Source organism: Papio anubis, chromosome 20, assembly GCF_008728515.1.
Source record: "Papio anubis isolate 15944 chromosome 20, Panubis1.0, whole genome shotgun sequence".
NCBI lineage: Eukaryota > Metazoa > Chordata > Mammalia > Primates > Cercopithecidae > Papio > Papio anubis.
In genome coordinates, this window is record NC_044995.1 from 20631384 (window position 1) to 20647889 (window position 16506).

Here is a 16506-nt window from a genome sequence, read left to right on the forward strand (position 1 = left end):
CTGGAGAAATACAGGTGCTATAGAAACTTTAGAAAGTTCATGCAACTTTCTATGCGTGAACTATCTCTGCAAGGATATCCTGTCACCTTAGAGTGAAGAAACTGGTGCACAGAAACTCAGGAGTGAGAGGAAAACTAACTTTTCACTCTGTTTCCTTTTGTATTGTTTTAGTTTTTAAAAATATGAACAATGCATGTGATTTTTTTTAAAAAAAAAAAAAAAAGCTCAAAGGGCTGGCGTGGTGGCTCACATCTGTAATCCCAGCACTTTGGGAGGCAAAAGTGAGAGGATTCCTTGAAGCCAGGAGTTTGAGACTAGCCTGGGCAATACAGCAAGACCCTGTCTCTATAGAAAAAAAAAAAAAAATTTGAAAAGACTTTTTAAGCTCAGGCTTTGCTGGATTCTAACCTGGCTGTTGTCACTTGGCTCTGTGGATCATGTACTAAAGAAAAGACAGCAGAAAAAAGATAGTGAAAATCTTACAGGCAGCATGGTGGCTCACACCTGTAATCCCAGCGCTTTGGGAGGCCGAGGCAGGTGGATCACTTGAGGTCAGGAGTTCGAGACTGGCCTGGCCAACATGGTGAAACTCTGTCTCTACTAAAAATACAAAAATTAGCTGGGCGTGATGGCATGTGCCTGTAATCTCAGGCACTCAAGAGGTTGAGGCAGGAGAATCACTTGAATCCAGGAGGCGGAGGTTGAAGTAACCAAAGAACACAACATAAAACACCAGGGGGGAAAAAAGAAAACACCCCGCCAAAAAAAAAAAAAAAAAAGAAAAGAAAAAGAAAAAAAAATTTACAGTCTGGCGTCTCAGGGAAAGAGGTCTTAAATCTGCACTTGGCCACCAACTGGCTGTGTGACTTTAGGCAGGTGTCTCCATCTCTCTGAGCCTCCACTTTCTGTTGTTGTTATTTGTTTGTTTGAGACAGAGTTTTGCTCTTGTTGCCCAGGCTGGAGTGCAGTGGCGTGATCTCGGCTAACTGCAATCTCCACCTCTTGGGTTCAAGTGATTCTCTTGCCTCAGCCTCCTGAGTAGCTGGGATTATAGGCGCATGCCACCACACCCAGCTAAGTTTTGTATTTTTAGTAGAGACAGGGTTTCAGCAGGTTGGCTGGGCTGGTCTTGAACTCATGACCTTAGGTGATCCACCTGCCTCGGCCTCCCAAGGTGCTGGGATTACAGGCGTGAGCCACCTTGCCCGGCTGAGCCTCCACTTTTAACATCTGTGAATTGGGGGTTGTGTAGTAAAGGTTTAACCTCGCTCAGCTCCTGGGAGGTAACCTCTAAGCCTTTGTACTATCCTGCTTGATAAAAGTATTTTTATTTGGGAGGTTGAGGTAGGAGAATTGCTGGAACCTGGGAGGCGGAGGTTGCAGTGAGCCAAAAATCGTGCCACTGCACTCCAGCCTGGGTTACAGAGTGAGACTCTGTCTCAAAAAAGTTTTTAAAAGAGTATCTCTGTTTATCTGGGGACCTTGGGCCATGCAGTATCAGCTTGACCTCCAGAGGAGCTAGAGACAAGATCGGTCATGCAGGCAGTCAGCCATGCCCATGTGACTGACCCCAATAAAAACCCTGGTCATCAAGGCTCTGGTCAGCTTCCCTGATTGCAATTCTCCATGCATGCTGGGAAAATTGAGCGCTGATCTCTTGACTCCACTGGGAGAGGATGACTAGAAGCTTGCTCCTGGCGTCTCCTTGCGCCTCTTCCCTTTGCTAACTTTAATCTGTATCCTTTCACTGTAATAAACCATAACCGTGAGTCTCATGGCTTTTCTGAGTTTTGTGAGTCTGTCTAGAGAATGATTGAACCTGACGTGGCCTTGGGGATGCCCAAACCAGGGGTGATTAATGGTACATGCTTCATCATGAAGACAAGCATCAAAGAGATTGTATACATACAGCACTTAATGACCACAGCCAGTGCTTACTGAACACAGATTGTGTACCAGGTTGTATGTGTCCATTAACTGGATCCACACAACAGCTCTGGGAAACGGATACTATGATTAATTTTTTTTAACTTTTTTGGTGAAATGTACATTCAGGAATGTATGAACATAGGTTATAGCTTTAAAAAAAGACTTATAATGTGAGAGCTGGGTGCCGTGGCTCATGCCTGAAATCCCAGCTCTTTGGGAGGCCAAGGTGGGAGGACTGCTTGAGTCCAGGGGTTCAAGACCAGCCTAGGTAACACAGTGAGACTCCGTCTCTACCAAAAAAACAATTAAAAATTACCCTCGGTGTGATCACACGCACCTATAATCCCAGCTACTTGGGAGGTGGAGGAAGCAATTGCCACAAAAGCGGTTAAGTAGCTCGTCCTGGATCACAAAGCCCAATATCCTGAACCCAGGGATCCTTGCCCCGGAGCCCCTGTTTTCCCCAGCACGTGGTGATTACCTAGTAAGTGCAGGCTGTTGTGCTGAGGATTGTTGGGGGCTGTTATTGGGGGTTCGCCTCCCGTTACCGTTACTCTGAACTCTGTCCCCATTTGTTAATAATTAATTGCCCTCAAGGAGCCTGTGATCCTGAGGCTTTGCCCAGTTAATCAGTCACTGCCCCCAGTCTGGGCAAGGGGCACTTGGTGAACCTGCTGCCTCCAGAGCACCTTCCCTGGTGTGAAGGCAGCCAGGGACCCAGGATGCTCCGGACCTGTTACCCGCTCTGTTCCCAAGCTGGTCCCCTGGCGAGGGGCTGGCAGCCCCTGAGCTTTGATGGTGGCGCCTTCCACCTCAAGGGCACAGGAGAGCTGACACGGGCCTTGCTGGTTCTCCGGCTGTGTGCCTGGCCCCCACTCGTCACTCACGGGCTGGCGGTGAGCAGCGATCCCGAGGACCAGCCTGGAGGCTCCCCATAGCCTGGTGCTGAGCCCTCGCTCTCCTTCATCCAGCTCCAGGCCTGGTCTCAGCGACTCCTGGGCTCCCGGCTCTCAGGCGCGTTTCTCCGAGCATCTGTCTATGGGCAGTTTGTGGCTGGTGAGACGGCAGAGGAGGTGAGGGGCTGCGTGCAGCAGCTGCGGACCCTCAGCCTCCGACCACTGCTGGCAGTGCCCACTGAGGAGGAGCCGGACTCTGCTGCCAAGAGCGGGTGAGTAGGGAGCCAGGGCCCAGGGAGGCTGGGAGGACGCAGGAAGGGACTTCGCAGGTCGGGACCTGACGCCTGCTGGCTGGGCAGTGAGGCCTGGTATGAGGGGAACCTCGGCGCTATGCTGCGGTGTGTGGACCTGTCGCGGGACCTCCTGGAGCCCCCCAGCCTGGCTGAGGCCAGCCTCATGCAGCTGAAGGTGACGGCGCTGACCAGCGCTCGGCTCTGTGTAAGGAGTGCAAAGATGGGGGTGCCAGGAGGGCGCGGCTGCCCACCGGGCTCCCCTCACCACCCCACCTACCACCCCATTTCAGAAGGAGCTAGCCTCATGGGTCAGAAGGCCAGGAGCCTCCTTGGAGCTGAGCCCCGAGAGGCTGGCTGAAGCCATGGACTCTGGGCAGGTAAGGATCTCAAGCAGGACTGTCGGGGAGAGAGTGCCTTGGACTCAGATGCGGCCACACGGCACGCCAGATGTTCAAAATGCTCACGGCCACCTCCAGCCTTGGAACAGCCAGCAGAAACGCGGCTGTAGCTCCCAGGCATGGTTGAAATGGATGGAATCAGGGTCATCTGGGTTCTCAGGGAGGAGCCTGGAGGCTGGAGGCTCTCAGAGGAGGGACTGGGATAGAAGCTGTTTATCAACTAGAAGGAGGTACATCAATGTGTCCTCAGTCAACACAGCCGCACGGGTGTGAGCTGGCTGGGTGTAAGTTCTGATTAGGCCAATGGGATCTTAGTTTGTTCATTCAATCATTATTTCCTTTTTATCTCTATATTCTATTTCAACCCTACTCCATCTTTTTTTCTTTCTTTCTCTCTCACTCTTTCCTTTTTCTTTCTCTCTCTCTTCTTCCTTCCTTTCTCTCTCTCTCTTTCCTTCCTTCCTTCTTTTCTTTTTCCTTCTCTCTCCCTTCCCTCCCTCCCTCCTTCCTTCCTTCCCTCCTTCCTTCCTTCCCTCCCTCCCCCCCCTCCCTCCCTCCTTCCCTCCCTTCCTTCCTTCGCTCTCTCCTCCCTCCTCTCTCTCTCTCTCTCTCTCTCTCTCTGTCTTACTGTGTTGCACAGGCTGGTCTCTAACTCATGACCTCAAGCAGTCCCCCAGCCTCAGCCTCCCAAAGTTCTGGAATTATAGGTGTGAATCATCACACCCAGCCTCCTATCTTGTATAATGCATATCTTTTTGTTTCTATGATTTTGTTTTGCCAGGTGTATACCATTTGTGGGGGGCATATTTTCCCCAATATTCTATTATACAAATTTTCAAATATACAGAAAAGTAAAAAGAATTGTACATGCACATCCATGTACCTGCCACCTTTAACTATACTCGTTTTAAATCATATCTATCCCTCTATTCCTCTATCCATCCATCAATCTATCTTATTTTTTGGTGCATTTCAAAGTAAATTGCAGACATCAGTATGTTTTCCCCCTGAATGCCTCATGATGTGAATAATGGGCTCATTAATTAGAGCCCAATAATTATTCCCAGTACTTTTTTCTTTCAAGGTAAAACAATGAACTACACACATTGTAAATGTGCCCCTTAATGAACCTTGACCAAAACACACACTTGAGCAATCCAAATCCCTATCAAGATTTAGAACATGGCCGGGAGTGTTGGCTCACGCCTGTAATCGCAACACTTTGGGAGGCTGAGGTGGATGGATTACTGGAGGTCAGGAGTTCAAGAACAGCCTGGCCAACATCGTGAAACCCTGTCTCCACTAGACATACAAAATTAGCCGGGTGTGGTGGCGTGCGCCTGTAATCCCAGCTACTGGGGAGGCTGAGGCAAAAGAATCACTGGAACCCGGGAGGCGGAGGTTGCAATGAGCCAAGATCATGCCCTTGCCCTCTAACCTGGGCAAAAAAGATCAAAATTCTGTCTCAAAAAAAAAAAGAAAAGAAAAAGAAAAAGATTTAGAACATTTCCATCACTGCGTAGTTCCCTCCTGCCCATCTCCATCAATCGAGAGAATGTTTTAAATTTACACAAAAGCATCTTATCAGCTATCTCACTCTACTTCTTATTTTTTCCACTGATGTTAAGATCCACACAAAGTTTTGTTTTGGTTTTGTTTTTGTTTTTATACAGGGTCTCTCTCTGTCACCCAGGCTAGAGTGCAGTGGCATGATCACAGCTCACTGTAGCCTTGAACTCCTGAGCTCTAGCAATCCTCCCACCTAAGCCTCCCAAGTAGCTGGTATTACAGGAATGAGCCACCATGTCCAGCTAATTTTTAAAATTTTTTGTAGAGAAAGGGTCGCACTGTATTGCACGGGCTGGTGCCTCAAGAATCCTCTTGCCACTGGCTGCTGCATGGTTTACCTCTCCTGGGGTGAACCCCTGGGTGGCCTCTGTGTCTCCACCCTCCAAACAATGCTACAGTGGACATGCTGATGTTTCTTTTTCTAATTTTTTATTTGTAATTTTTATTTATTTATTATTATTATTTTAAGACAGAGTCTTGCTCTGTCGCCCAGGCTGGAGTGCAGTGGCGCGATCTCAGTTCACTGCAAGCTCCGCCTCCTGGGTTCACGCCATTCTCCTGCCTCAGCCTCCCCAGCAGCTGGGACTACAGGCGCCCGCCACCTTGCCCAGCTAGTTTTTTGTATTTTTTAGTAGAGACGGGGTTTCACCTGGTTAGCCAGGATGGTCTCGACCTCCTGACCTCGTGATCCACCTGTCTCGGCCTCCCAAAGTGCTGGGATTACAGGCTTGAGCCACCGCGCCCGGCTTTTTTTTTTTTTTTTTTTGTCAGGGGCAGAGGATGGCATCTGGCTCTGTTGCCTAGGCTGGAGTGCAGTGGTACGATCTCGGCTCACTGCAACCTCCGCCTTCCAGGTTCAAGCTATTCTCCTGCTCCAGCGTCCCGAGTAGCTGGAACTATAGGTGCGTGCCACCACGCCCAGCTAAGTTTTGTATTTTTAGTAGAAATGGGGTTTCACTATGTTGGCCAGGCTGGTCTTGAACTCCTGACCTCGTGATCCACCTGCCTTGGCATCCCAAAGTGTTGGGATTACAGGCATAAGCCACTGTACCTGGCCTTATTTGTAATTTATAAAGTGTGTCAGAGAACACATAGAAACAAGATTTCATGGTTCAGAAACTCAGCTTTGGAGAGTAAGGAGTTCATCTCTTCATGAGCTTTAGTTTATTCCTGTGGGGAGAGTGACAGCAACTTCTTGGTGGTTTTAAGGATTAAAACAGGCTGGGTGCAGTGCCTCATGCCTGTAATCTGCATTTTGGGAGGCTGAAATTGGAGGCTTACTTGAGCCCAGGAGTTCAAGACCTGCCTGGGCAACATAGTGAGACCCCATTTCTACAAAAAATTGAAAACTTAGCCTGTGTGCTGGTGCACACCTGGTGTGGAGGCTAAGGCAGGAGGATCCCTTGAGCTCAGGAGGTCAATACCAGCCTGAGTAATACCGTAAGCCCTCGTCTTTACAAAAACATTCTTAAAATTAGCTGGATGTGGTGGCAGGCACCTGTAATCCTTGCTACTCGGCAGGTTAAGGTGGGAGGATTGCTTGAGCTGGCAAGTTTGAGGCTGCAGTGAGCTAAAAATTGTGCCACTTCACTCCAGCCTGGGCGACAGAATGAGAGACCCCGTCTCTAAAAAAAAAAAAAAAGAAAAAAGAAAAAGAAAGAAAGAGGGCCAGGTGCCGTAGCTCATGCCTGTAATCCCAGCACTTTGAGAGGCTAAGTGGGGGTGGATCACTTGAGGTCAGGAGTTTGAGACCAGCCTGGACAACGTGGTAAAACCCCATCTCTACTAAAAATACAAAAATTATCCAGAAGTGGTGGCACTTGCCTATAGTCCCAGTTACTCAGGAGGCTGAGGCAGGAGAATCACTTGAACTTACACTACTGCACTCTTGCCTGGGAGACAGAGTGAGACCCTGTCTCAAAAAAAAAAGGAAAGAAGGGAGGGAGGCAGGAAGGAAGGGAGGGAGGGAGAGAAGGGAAAGAGAGAAAGACCCAGGCTCGGGAAAGGCTGAGGTTCAAACCTCACGTCTGCCCTGAGTTAGCTGTGTGACTTTTGACAAGTGACTTCCCTGCTCTGTGCCCCAGTTTCCCCATCTAGAAAATGGGGGACAATAACAGTTGCTACATCAGAGGGTGGTAAAGATTAAATGAGTTAAATATTTGGTGGGTGTCTGAAATAGCTCCCTGAGGGCCTGAGACTATGCCCCAAGTCAAGGGGGAGACAATCCTCTGTCGGGGGAAGAGGAAACGAGGCTGCTGCCCCCCAGCTTTTCCCTCCTCCAGGTGGCAGCATTCTCCCCACCATGGAGGGCTGCAGCTTCCAGCCCAACCTGCCTCCAGATTCCATGAGCAAGCCTAGGCCTGTCATCCGTATCGACCTTATTGGATATAATAAAGCTTTCAGCCCCACCTGTTCCTCTTTCTTCCATTTCCCAACTTCTTTGAACCCAGCCAGACTCCCTGGAGTCACCAGCAGCTCACATTCAGCCAGATGAATCTACGTAAGACTGTGAGTTAGGAATAATTGTTACTTCCATGTTACAAGCGTATCCACTCCCGAAGTGTTTGCTGAACATCTGTCTTGTTCCAGACACAGTGCTAGGGGCCGAGGAGGCGTGAAGGCGAAATCCCTGACCTCGAGGCACTTCCTTGCAAGTCAGGGGCAAGAGACAATAATTAAAACCAAAGTCAGAATCCCAGCACTTTGGGAGGCTAAGGTGGGAGGATCGCTTGAGCTCAGGAGTCTGAGACCAGCCTGGGCAACATAGGAAGACTTTGACTCTAAAAATAGTAAAAAATTAGCCAGGCGTGGTGGTGGGTGCCTGTGGTCCTAGGTACTTGGGAGGCTGAAGCAGGAGGATTGCTTGAGCTGGGGAGGTAGAGGCTGCAGTTAGCCATGATCGCACCACTGCGTTCCAGCCTGGGCAATACAGCAAGACTCTGTCTCAACAAAACAAAACAAAAATCAGTACGTAACAAGTAGGGGAAAATAAGGCTGAGGAACAGGAAAAGAAGTTGCCAATGTATAGCTGGGAAACCATGTTGAGAAAGTGACATTAGAGCAAATACTTGAAGGAAACATGGCAGCAGGTAAAGGCCTGAAGGTGGGAAGTTGCCCGTCATGTTCAAAGAGTAGCAGGGAGAGCTGAGCATGGTGGCTCATGCCTGTAATCCCAGCACTTTCGGAGGTCAAGGTGGGTGGATCACTTGAGGTAAGGAGATCGAGACCAGCCTGGGCAACATGGTGGAAACCTGTCTCTACTAAAATTACAAATATTAGGCGGGCATGGTGGCGAGCACCTGTAATCCCAGCTACTTGGGAGGCTGAAGCAGGAGAATCACTTGAATCCAGGAGGCGGAGGTTGCAGTGAGCTGAAATCATGCCACTGCACTCCAACCTTAGCAGCAGAGCAATACTCCATCTCAAAAAACAAACAAAAACTGAGGCCTAGAAAGGTTATATAACTTACCCAAGTCACACAATAGGTGGTGGAACCTGGATTCAAACCCTGATTCTAGGCTCATAAGTCCCTCAATTAAAAGTACCTAACTGATATTGCTCATTTTTAGATTTCTAGCAACTTCTAAGCTTTTTTCCACTTCCCCTGCTGCCCCTAGAACCTCCAGGTCTCCTGCCTCAACGATGAGCAGAACCAGCACCTCCAGGCCTCCCTCAGCCGCTTGCATCGGGTGGCCCAGGTAACCCCTCCTGCTGGGGTCTGGCTCCACTGCCCCTGCTGGACACCCAGGACCCTGACCGCCGTCTCTGTCACCCTCAGTATGCCCGGGCCCAGCACGTGCGGCTCCTGGTGGATGCGGAGTACACCTCACTGAACCCTGCGCTCTCGCTGCTGGTGGCTGCCCTGGCTGTGCGCTGGAACAGCCCAGGGGAAGGCGGGCCCTGGGTGTGGAACACCTACCAGGCCTGTCTAAAGGTGTGCAGTGTGTTCTGGGAGGTGCAGGCTGGGGTCTGCACACCCTGACCTACCAGAACGTGCCCGCGTGCCCTACAGGACACATTCGAGCGGCTGGGGAGGGACGCAGAGGCTGCACACAGGGCCGGCCTCGCCTTCGGAGTGAAGCTGGTACGAGGTGCCTATCTGGACAAGGAGAGAGCGGTGGCCCAGCTTCATGGGATGAAGGACCCCACTCAGCCTGACTATGAGGCCACCAGTCAGAGGTAGGCCTGGGCCAGCTGGCCTCTGCAGGAAATAACACCTAATGGTCGGGTGCAGTGGCTCATACCTGTAATCCCAGTGCTTTGGGAGCCTGAGGCTAGAGATTCACTTGAGAACAGGAGTTGGAGACCAGCCTGGGCAACATAGGGAGACCTCATCTCTAAAAAATTTTAACAATAGCCGGGTGTGGTAGCACGTGCCTGTAGTTCAGCTACTTAGGAGGCTGAGGTGGGAGGATCACTTGAGGCCAGGAGTTCAAGGCTGCAGTGAGCCATGACTGCACCACCGCACTTCAGCCTCGGCAACAGCGTGAGACTCTGTCTCAAAACAAACACACACACAAACAAACAAAAAACCAAAAAAAAAACGCCTGCAGTGGCCTCTAAGCCCCACATGCTCTGGTCCCTGTCACTTCCCTAACTTTCTCTTCCTCTCCCTCACTCCACTGCAGCCACACTGGCCTCCTCCATGATACCCAGGGGCTTGGCACTTCCTGTTCCCACTGCCTGGGACATTCCCACTGCAGACAGCAGCATGGCCCCATCCCTCACCTCCTTATATCTTTACTTCTTGGTACCTTCTCTGGGGGCCACAGGGACTCACCCAGGTTACAGAGCAGGTGGCCTAGCCATGTTTGGAATCTAGGCTCATGTCCGAGATCTGCGGGGGCTCCAAGGCACGTTTGTGTACCATCGGCTTAACTGGTACCAAGCCAGGCACAGTGGTGTGTGCCTGTCATCCCAACTACTTGGGAGGCTAAGGTAGGAAGATTGCTTGAGCCCAATATGAGCAACATAGCAAGATCCCATCTGTAAAAACATTAAAAATAAAAAATTACGGCCAGGCATGGTAGCTCCGCTTATAATCCCAGCACTTTGGGAGGTTGAGGCAGGCAGATCACTTGAGGTCAGGAGTTTTGAGACCAGCCTGGCCAACATGGTGAAACCCTGTCTCTACTAAAAATACAAAAATTAGCCAGGTGTGGTGGCTTGCACTGGTAATCCCAGCTACTTGGGAGGCTGAGGTAGGAGAATTACTTGAACCCAGGAGGCAAAGGTTGCAGTGAGCCAAGATTGCGCCACTGAACTCCAGCCTGGGTGACAGAGTGAGACTCTGTCTCAAAATAATAATAATAATAATTTGCACTATTATTTTAAAAATTGAAATATAATTCACATATCATAGAATTCACAATTTTAACATGTACAATTCAGCGGAGTTTAGTATATTCCCAAAATTGTGCAACCGTCACCACTCTTTGATTCCAGAATATTTTCATCACCCCAAAAAGTAACCTCATACCAGTGAGAAGTCAGTCGCTTTCTGTTCCCTCCTCCTCTCAGCCCCTGGAAACCACTAACCTACTTTTTGTCTCTGTGGATTTGCCTATTCTAGACATTTCATATAAATGGAATCACACAATATGTGACCTTGTATATTTGGCTTTTTTCATTTGTTTTTTAACTTATTTTTGAGACAGGGTCGCACTCTGTCTCCCAGGCTGGAGTGCAGTGGTGCGATCTTGGCTCACTGCAGCCTTGACTCCCCAGGCCCAAGCCATCCTCCCACCTCAGTCTCCCAAGTAGCTAAGACCACCAGCGCACACCACCGTGTCCAACAATTTTTGTTTTAATTTTTGTAGACGTGGGGTCTCCCTATGTTGCCCAGGCTAGTCTCGAACTCCTAGGCTCAAGCAGCCCTCCTGCCTTGGCTTCCCCAAGTGCTGGGATTATAGGCGTGAGCCAGCATGTCCTGCCTCGACTGTGCATTTTAAAGGCAGAATAGCCTACCGATAAGGAGTCTGGGCTCTGGAGCATCAGACAGCCTGAGTTCAAATCCCAGCCTGGTCACCTCTAGCTGTGTGACCTGGGGACGAGAGATGGAACCCTTCTCAGTTTCAGTCTCCCCACTCTGTAAAAAGGGAATAGGAACATTGCCTTCCGGAGCTGATTTGAGAATTAGATGAGTGATTAGCTTTTTCCAAAGGAAACAGAATTCCGCACAAAGGGTTTTAACTAAAGGAAATTTGGTGAAGGGGCTGTTTATAGAAGTGTCGGGGGCCAGGCGCAGGGCCTCACACCTGTAATCCCAGCAGTTTGGGAGGCCAAGGTGGGAGGATCGCTTGAGCCCAGGAGTTGGAGGATTCAGTGAGATGAGATCGCGCCACTGCACTCCAGCCTGGGCAACAGAGTGAGACCCAGTCTCTAAAAAAAAACAAAACGAAAAGGAAGTGTAGGCAAAGTCAGGGAAGTTATTAGGAAGCTATTTCTTTTTTTCTTTTTTTTTGAGACGGAGTCTCGCTCTGTCGCCCAGGCTGGAGTGCAGTGGCGCTATCTCGACTCACTACAAGCTCCGCCTCCCGGGTTCATGCCATTCTCCTGCCTCAGCCTCCCGTGTAGCTGGGACTACAGGCGCCCACCACCACGCCCGGCTAATTTTTTGTATTTTTAGTAGAGATGGGGTTTCACTGTGTTAGCCAGGATGGTCTCGATCTCCTGACCTCGTGATCTGCCCGTCTCGACCTCCCAAAGTGCTGGGATTACAGGCGTGAGCCACCACGCCTGGCCTAGGAAGCTATTTCGACCCCTATGCTGTAGTTGAAGGAGAGGGGCCATCTTAGGGAGCTGTGGTCACACAGAGAGCACAGTCAGGGTGAGCAGGGAGGGGCCGAGGTGAGACACTCACACTCCTTCCTGCACATGACTCCGTGGGGGATGTGGGGCAAAAGTGTCTCTTCCTGAGGGGCAGAGAAGGGTGGAAAACAGGTCTGGGGGGCGATGGGGAAGACCCACAGAGGATGTGAAGTACATAGGGTGGGCCGTGGCCTGCAGCATGCTTGCAAGGCATTTGCCAATCTTTTTCTTCTTCCATATCAGTACCCAGACAGTGTCCTCCTTCCTTTTCACAGTTTCCTTAGCCAGTTCCCCATTTATGGACATCTGGGCTGTTGCTAGTGATGTTCTGTTGACAACGCAGCAGTGATAACCTTGGGGAAATGTCATCTCCTGCACATGATGCGACCCTCTCCTGTGAGACCGTCGCCACTGTCCCAAAGACTTCATACCCCTCTTATCTCACCATCCTCACAACAGTGCTGCTCGGAAACTCACAGTGACAAGAGACTAACATGGGGCTGGGCGCGGTGGCTCACGCCTGTAATCCCAGCACTTTGGGAGGCTGAGGTGGGCAGATCACCTGAGGTCAGGAGTTTGAGACCAGCCTGACCAACATGGTGAAACCCCGTCTCTACTAAAAATACAAAAATTAGCTGGGTATGGCCGGGCGCGGTGGCTCAAGCCTGTAATCCCAGCACTTTGGGAGGCCGAGACGGGCGGATCACGAGGTCAGGAGATCGAGACCATCCTGGTTAATATGGTGAAACCCTGTCTCTACTAAAAAGTACAAAAAAAAAAACTAGCCGGGCAAGGTGGCGGGCGCCTGTAGTCCCAGCTACTTGGGAGGCTGAGGCAGGAGAATGGCGTGAACCCGGGAGGCAGAGCTTGTAGTGAGCTGAGATCTGGCCACTGCACTCCAGCCTGGGCGATAGAGCGAAACTCCGTCTCAAAAAAAAAAAAAAAAAAAATTAGCTGGGTATGATGGTGCATACCTGTAATCCCAGCTGCTCAGGAGGCTGAGGCAGGGGAATCACTTGAACCTGGGAGGTGGAGGTTGCGGTGAGCCGAGATCACCACTGCATTCCAGCCTGGGTAAGAGAGTGAGACTCCATCTCAAAAACAAACAAACTCCCCCCCCAAAAAACCCAAAAGATGAAAGTGGCTCAGAGAAGGGATGTCCCTTACAACTGGTGCAGATGGAACGGGGTACTGGTTCCAGAGATCCCTCGCTTAGGAGCACCCCACCCACCCCAGTCCCTGGGGCCTGAGCCTCGCTCACTAGGTGAGCTGAACAGAGCATCTCCCTTCAGTTACAGCCGCTGCCTGGAACTGATGCTGACGCGCGTGGCCCGCCACGGCCCCATGTGCCACCTCATGGTGGCTTCCCACAATGAGGAATCTGTTCGCCAGGCAACCAAGCGGTATGAGGTGGAGGGACGGGCGGGAAATAGGTGCCCACAAAAGCTCCTTCGCTTCCTCTCCCTTGCTCGAATGCCAGAGATGGACAGCGGTGTTCTGGGGAGAATTTTAAAAATATTTAAAGCTGGGCGCGGTGGCTCACACCTGTAATCCCAGCATTTTGGGAGGCCGAGGTGGGCGGATCACGAGGTCAGGAGATCGAGACCATCCTGGCTAACACGGTGAAACCCCGTCTCTACTAAAATATACAAAAAAGTGAGCCAGGTGTGGTGGCGGGCGCCTGTAGTCCCAGCTACTCGGGAGGCTGAGGCAGGAGAATGGCGTGAACCTGGGAGGCGGAGCTTGCAGTGAGCCGAGATCTCGCACCTGCACTCCAGCCTGGGTGACAGAGCAAGACTGTCTCAAAAACAAACAACAACAACAACAAAAATTTATAGCCGGGCATGGTTGGCACATGCCTATAATCCTAGCACTTTGGGAGGCTGAGGCGGAGGACTGTTGGAGACCAGCCTGGGAAACACAGAAAGATCCCATTTCTATACCAAATTAAAAAAAAAAAAAAAGCTGGGTGTGGTGGTGCACACCTGTAGTCCCAGCTATTCGGGAGGCTGAGGTGGAAGGATCACTTGAGCCCAGGAGGTTGAGGCTGCAGTGAGCAGTGCTTGAGCCACTGCACTCCAGCCTGGATAACAAAGCAAGACCCTACCTCTTAAAACAAATAAACACATTAACCCCTGCTATACCTGTAGGTCCTTATAGGTCCCAGATGGACAAGATGTCGCCCCTTATTTGCTGGGGCATAAGGAGGTCTGAGAGCTCCAGGGAAGTGGCTGGGATTCCCTGGGGGACCTTCAAGGAATGCAAAGGACTTATTATTATGTATCATTGAGTTTGGAAATACTTCAATATTTGAATTACTGGAGCTGCCATATGGGTGCTTAGTGACTGACTCTAAGCTCTAGATGCAGCCACGGTCTGGAGTGATGATGTGGTCTTTTCTGCAGCATGTGGGAGCTGGGCATTCCTCTGGACGGGACTGTCTGTTTCGGACAACTTCTGGGCATGTGTGACCATGTCTCTCTGGCACTGGGTATGTGAATGTCTCCCCCATCCCCACCAAGCCCCAGGCCTCACTCCCTCCCAGCCAGAGCCCTTCTCCTATTCCCAACCAAGGCCCAGCCTCCAGATCCTCCCAGAGAGATCTGTCATTCCAGTGTCTGCGGGCCTTCCCAGGCTGTGTCTCTGTGTCTGCCGTCTGTCATTTCTGCTGGTTCTTGATCATGGTGTATTACTTCTTGTGTGTTTTGCTATCTTTACTCCTTTTGCTCCTCAGAGCCTGACACCAGATAATTAACGTTTCCTTCTGCCAGGTGCTAAGCAGAACAAAATCACTTTATCCTAAATTCACAGCTTGAGGTTTCTTGAGACACCCCACTGGTGCAAATTTGAACTACAAATACATAAGGGGGTTAACCCATAGCCCCAACTTCGCAGAGGTGGATTTTTCTGTTTTGTTCCTTGATCTGTTTATGACCAAGACCATTTCCTGGGACTGGGGGAAGGTTGCAGTGTTGACTGTTTATTAGCTCTTACTCTGAGGGTGTAGTTTTTTGGGTTCTGGTTTAACTTGGGGAAGTTCTCCCTTATAACTCTCACCTCAGTCAGGCTTGAAGTCTGACTCAATGTCCTCCCAAAACTCTGTGAAGTCATCAAATAGCAGCTCGGTTTTGCTTTCAGGGCAGAAGTGGCTTACTGTGTGTCCCTTCTCTCTCTGGGTTCTCATTTTCTTATTTATTTATTATCTATCTATTTATTTATTTATTTAGAGACAGAGTCTTGCTCCGTTACTCAGGCTGGAGTCCAGTGGCGCCATCTTGGCTCACTGCAACCTTTGCCTCCTGGGTTCAAGCAATTTCTCCTGCCTCAGCCTCCTAAGTGGTTGGAACTACAGGCAGCTGCCACCATGCCTGGCTAATTTTTGTATTTTTAGTAGAGACGGGTTTCACCGTGTTGGCCAGGCTGGTCTCGAACTCTTGAACTCAGGTGATCTGCCCACCTCAGCCTCCCAAAGTGCTGGGATTACAGGCATGAGCCACCGTACCTGGCCTCACTTTCTCTTGATTCTTGGATTAGTAAATTCCTTACTCTCTTGGCACCATTTTAATAACTAAGATTTTTTAAAATGCAGGCTGGATGCAGTGGATCACGCCTGTAATCCCAGCATTTTGGGAGGCCAAGGCATGAGGATCACTTGAGCTCAGGAGTTTGAGGCCAGCCAGGGCAATATAGTGAGATTCCACCTCTTCAAATAATAAGAACAATTAGCTGGGGCAGGGCGTAGTGGCTCACACCTGCAACCCCAGTACTTTGGGAGGCCAACGTGGGTGGATCACTTGAGGTCAGGAGTTCGAGACCAGCCTGGCCAACATGGTGAAACTCCATCTCTACTAAAACTACAAAAATTGGCTGGGCATGGTGGTGCATGCCTGTAACCCAGCTACTGGGGAGGCTGAGGCAGGATAATCACTTGAACCCAGGAGGCGGAGGTTGTAGTGAGCTGAGATCATGCCACTGCACTCCAGCCTGGGCGACAGAGCCAGATTCTGTCTCAAAAACAAAATAAATAGGTCGGGTGCGGTGGCTCACGCCTGTAATCCCAGCACTCTGGGAGGCCGAGGCAGGCGGATCACCTGAGGTCAGGAGTTTGAGACCAGCCTGGCAAACATGGTAAGACCCCCGTCTCTACTAAAAATACAAAAATTAGCCAGGTATAGTGGCACATGCCTATAATCCCAGCCACTCAGGAGGCTGAAGCAGGAGGAGAATCACTTGAACCTGGGAGGCGGAGGTTGCAGTGAGCGGAGACTATGCCACTGCACTCCAGTCTGGGCAACAGAGTGAGACTCTGTCTCAGAAAAACACCAAAAATGAAAAAGCAAAACCCACTCTCCCTGCAGGGCAGGCCGGCTACGTAGTGTATAAGTCCATCCCCTATGGCTCTTTGGAGGAGGTAATCCCCTACCTGATCCGGAGGGCCCAGGAAAACCGGAGCGTGCTTCAGGGTGTCCGCAGGGAACAGGAGCTGCTCAGCCAAGAACTGTGGCGGCGGCTGCTGCCAGGACGCCGAAGGATACCCCACTAGCACCCCTGAGGGGGTCATGTGGTCAATAAAGGTCCTTAGGCACTGCCAAAGCTGCTGTGCTACACTGA

General features: G+C 50.5%; 1 protein-coding gene across 1 annotated transcript; it reads left to right on the forward strand.

Annotated features, from left to right (window-relative positions):
* Positions 1 to 2241: 2241 nt before the first annotated feature.
* PRODH2 (proline dehydrogenase 2) lies at positions 2242 to 16506 on the forward strand. The gene is made up of 10 exons (XM_009194196.4): positions 2242 to 2825; positions 2901 to 3097; positions 3185 to 3323; positions 3409 to 3495; positions 8703 to 8783; positions 8864 to 9019; positions 9098 to 9264; positions 13188 to 13298; positions 14301 to 14386; positions 16254 to 16506. Exons 1-10 carry the CDS (start codon positions 2652 to 2654, stop codon positions 16436 to 16438), a joined length of 1383 nt encoding a protein of 460 aa, XP_009192460.2. The 5' UTR covers positions 2242 to 2651; the 3' UTR covers positions 16439 to 16506.

Bases quoted from the DNA above. Each gene is read 5' to 3' on its own strand.
- PRODH2 (XM_009194196.4), top strand. From the start codon at position 2,652: ATGCTCCGGACCTGTTACCCGCTCTGTTCCCAAGCTGGTCCCCTGGCG. The intron at 9,020-9,097 runs GTGTGCAGTGTG...CGTGCCCTACAG, and splicing joins CCTACCAGGCCTGTCTAAAG to GACACATTCGAGCGGCTGGG. The intron at 13,299-14,300 runs GTATGAGGTGGA...TCTTTTCTGCAG, and splicing joins GTTCGCCAGGCAACCAAGCG to CATGTGGGAGCTGGGCATTC.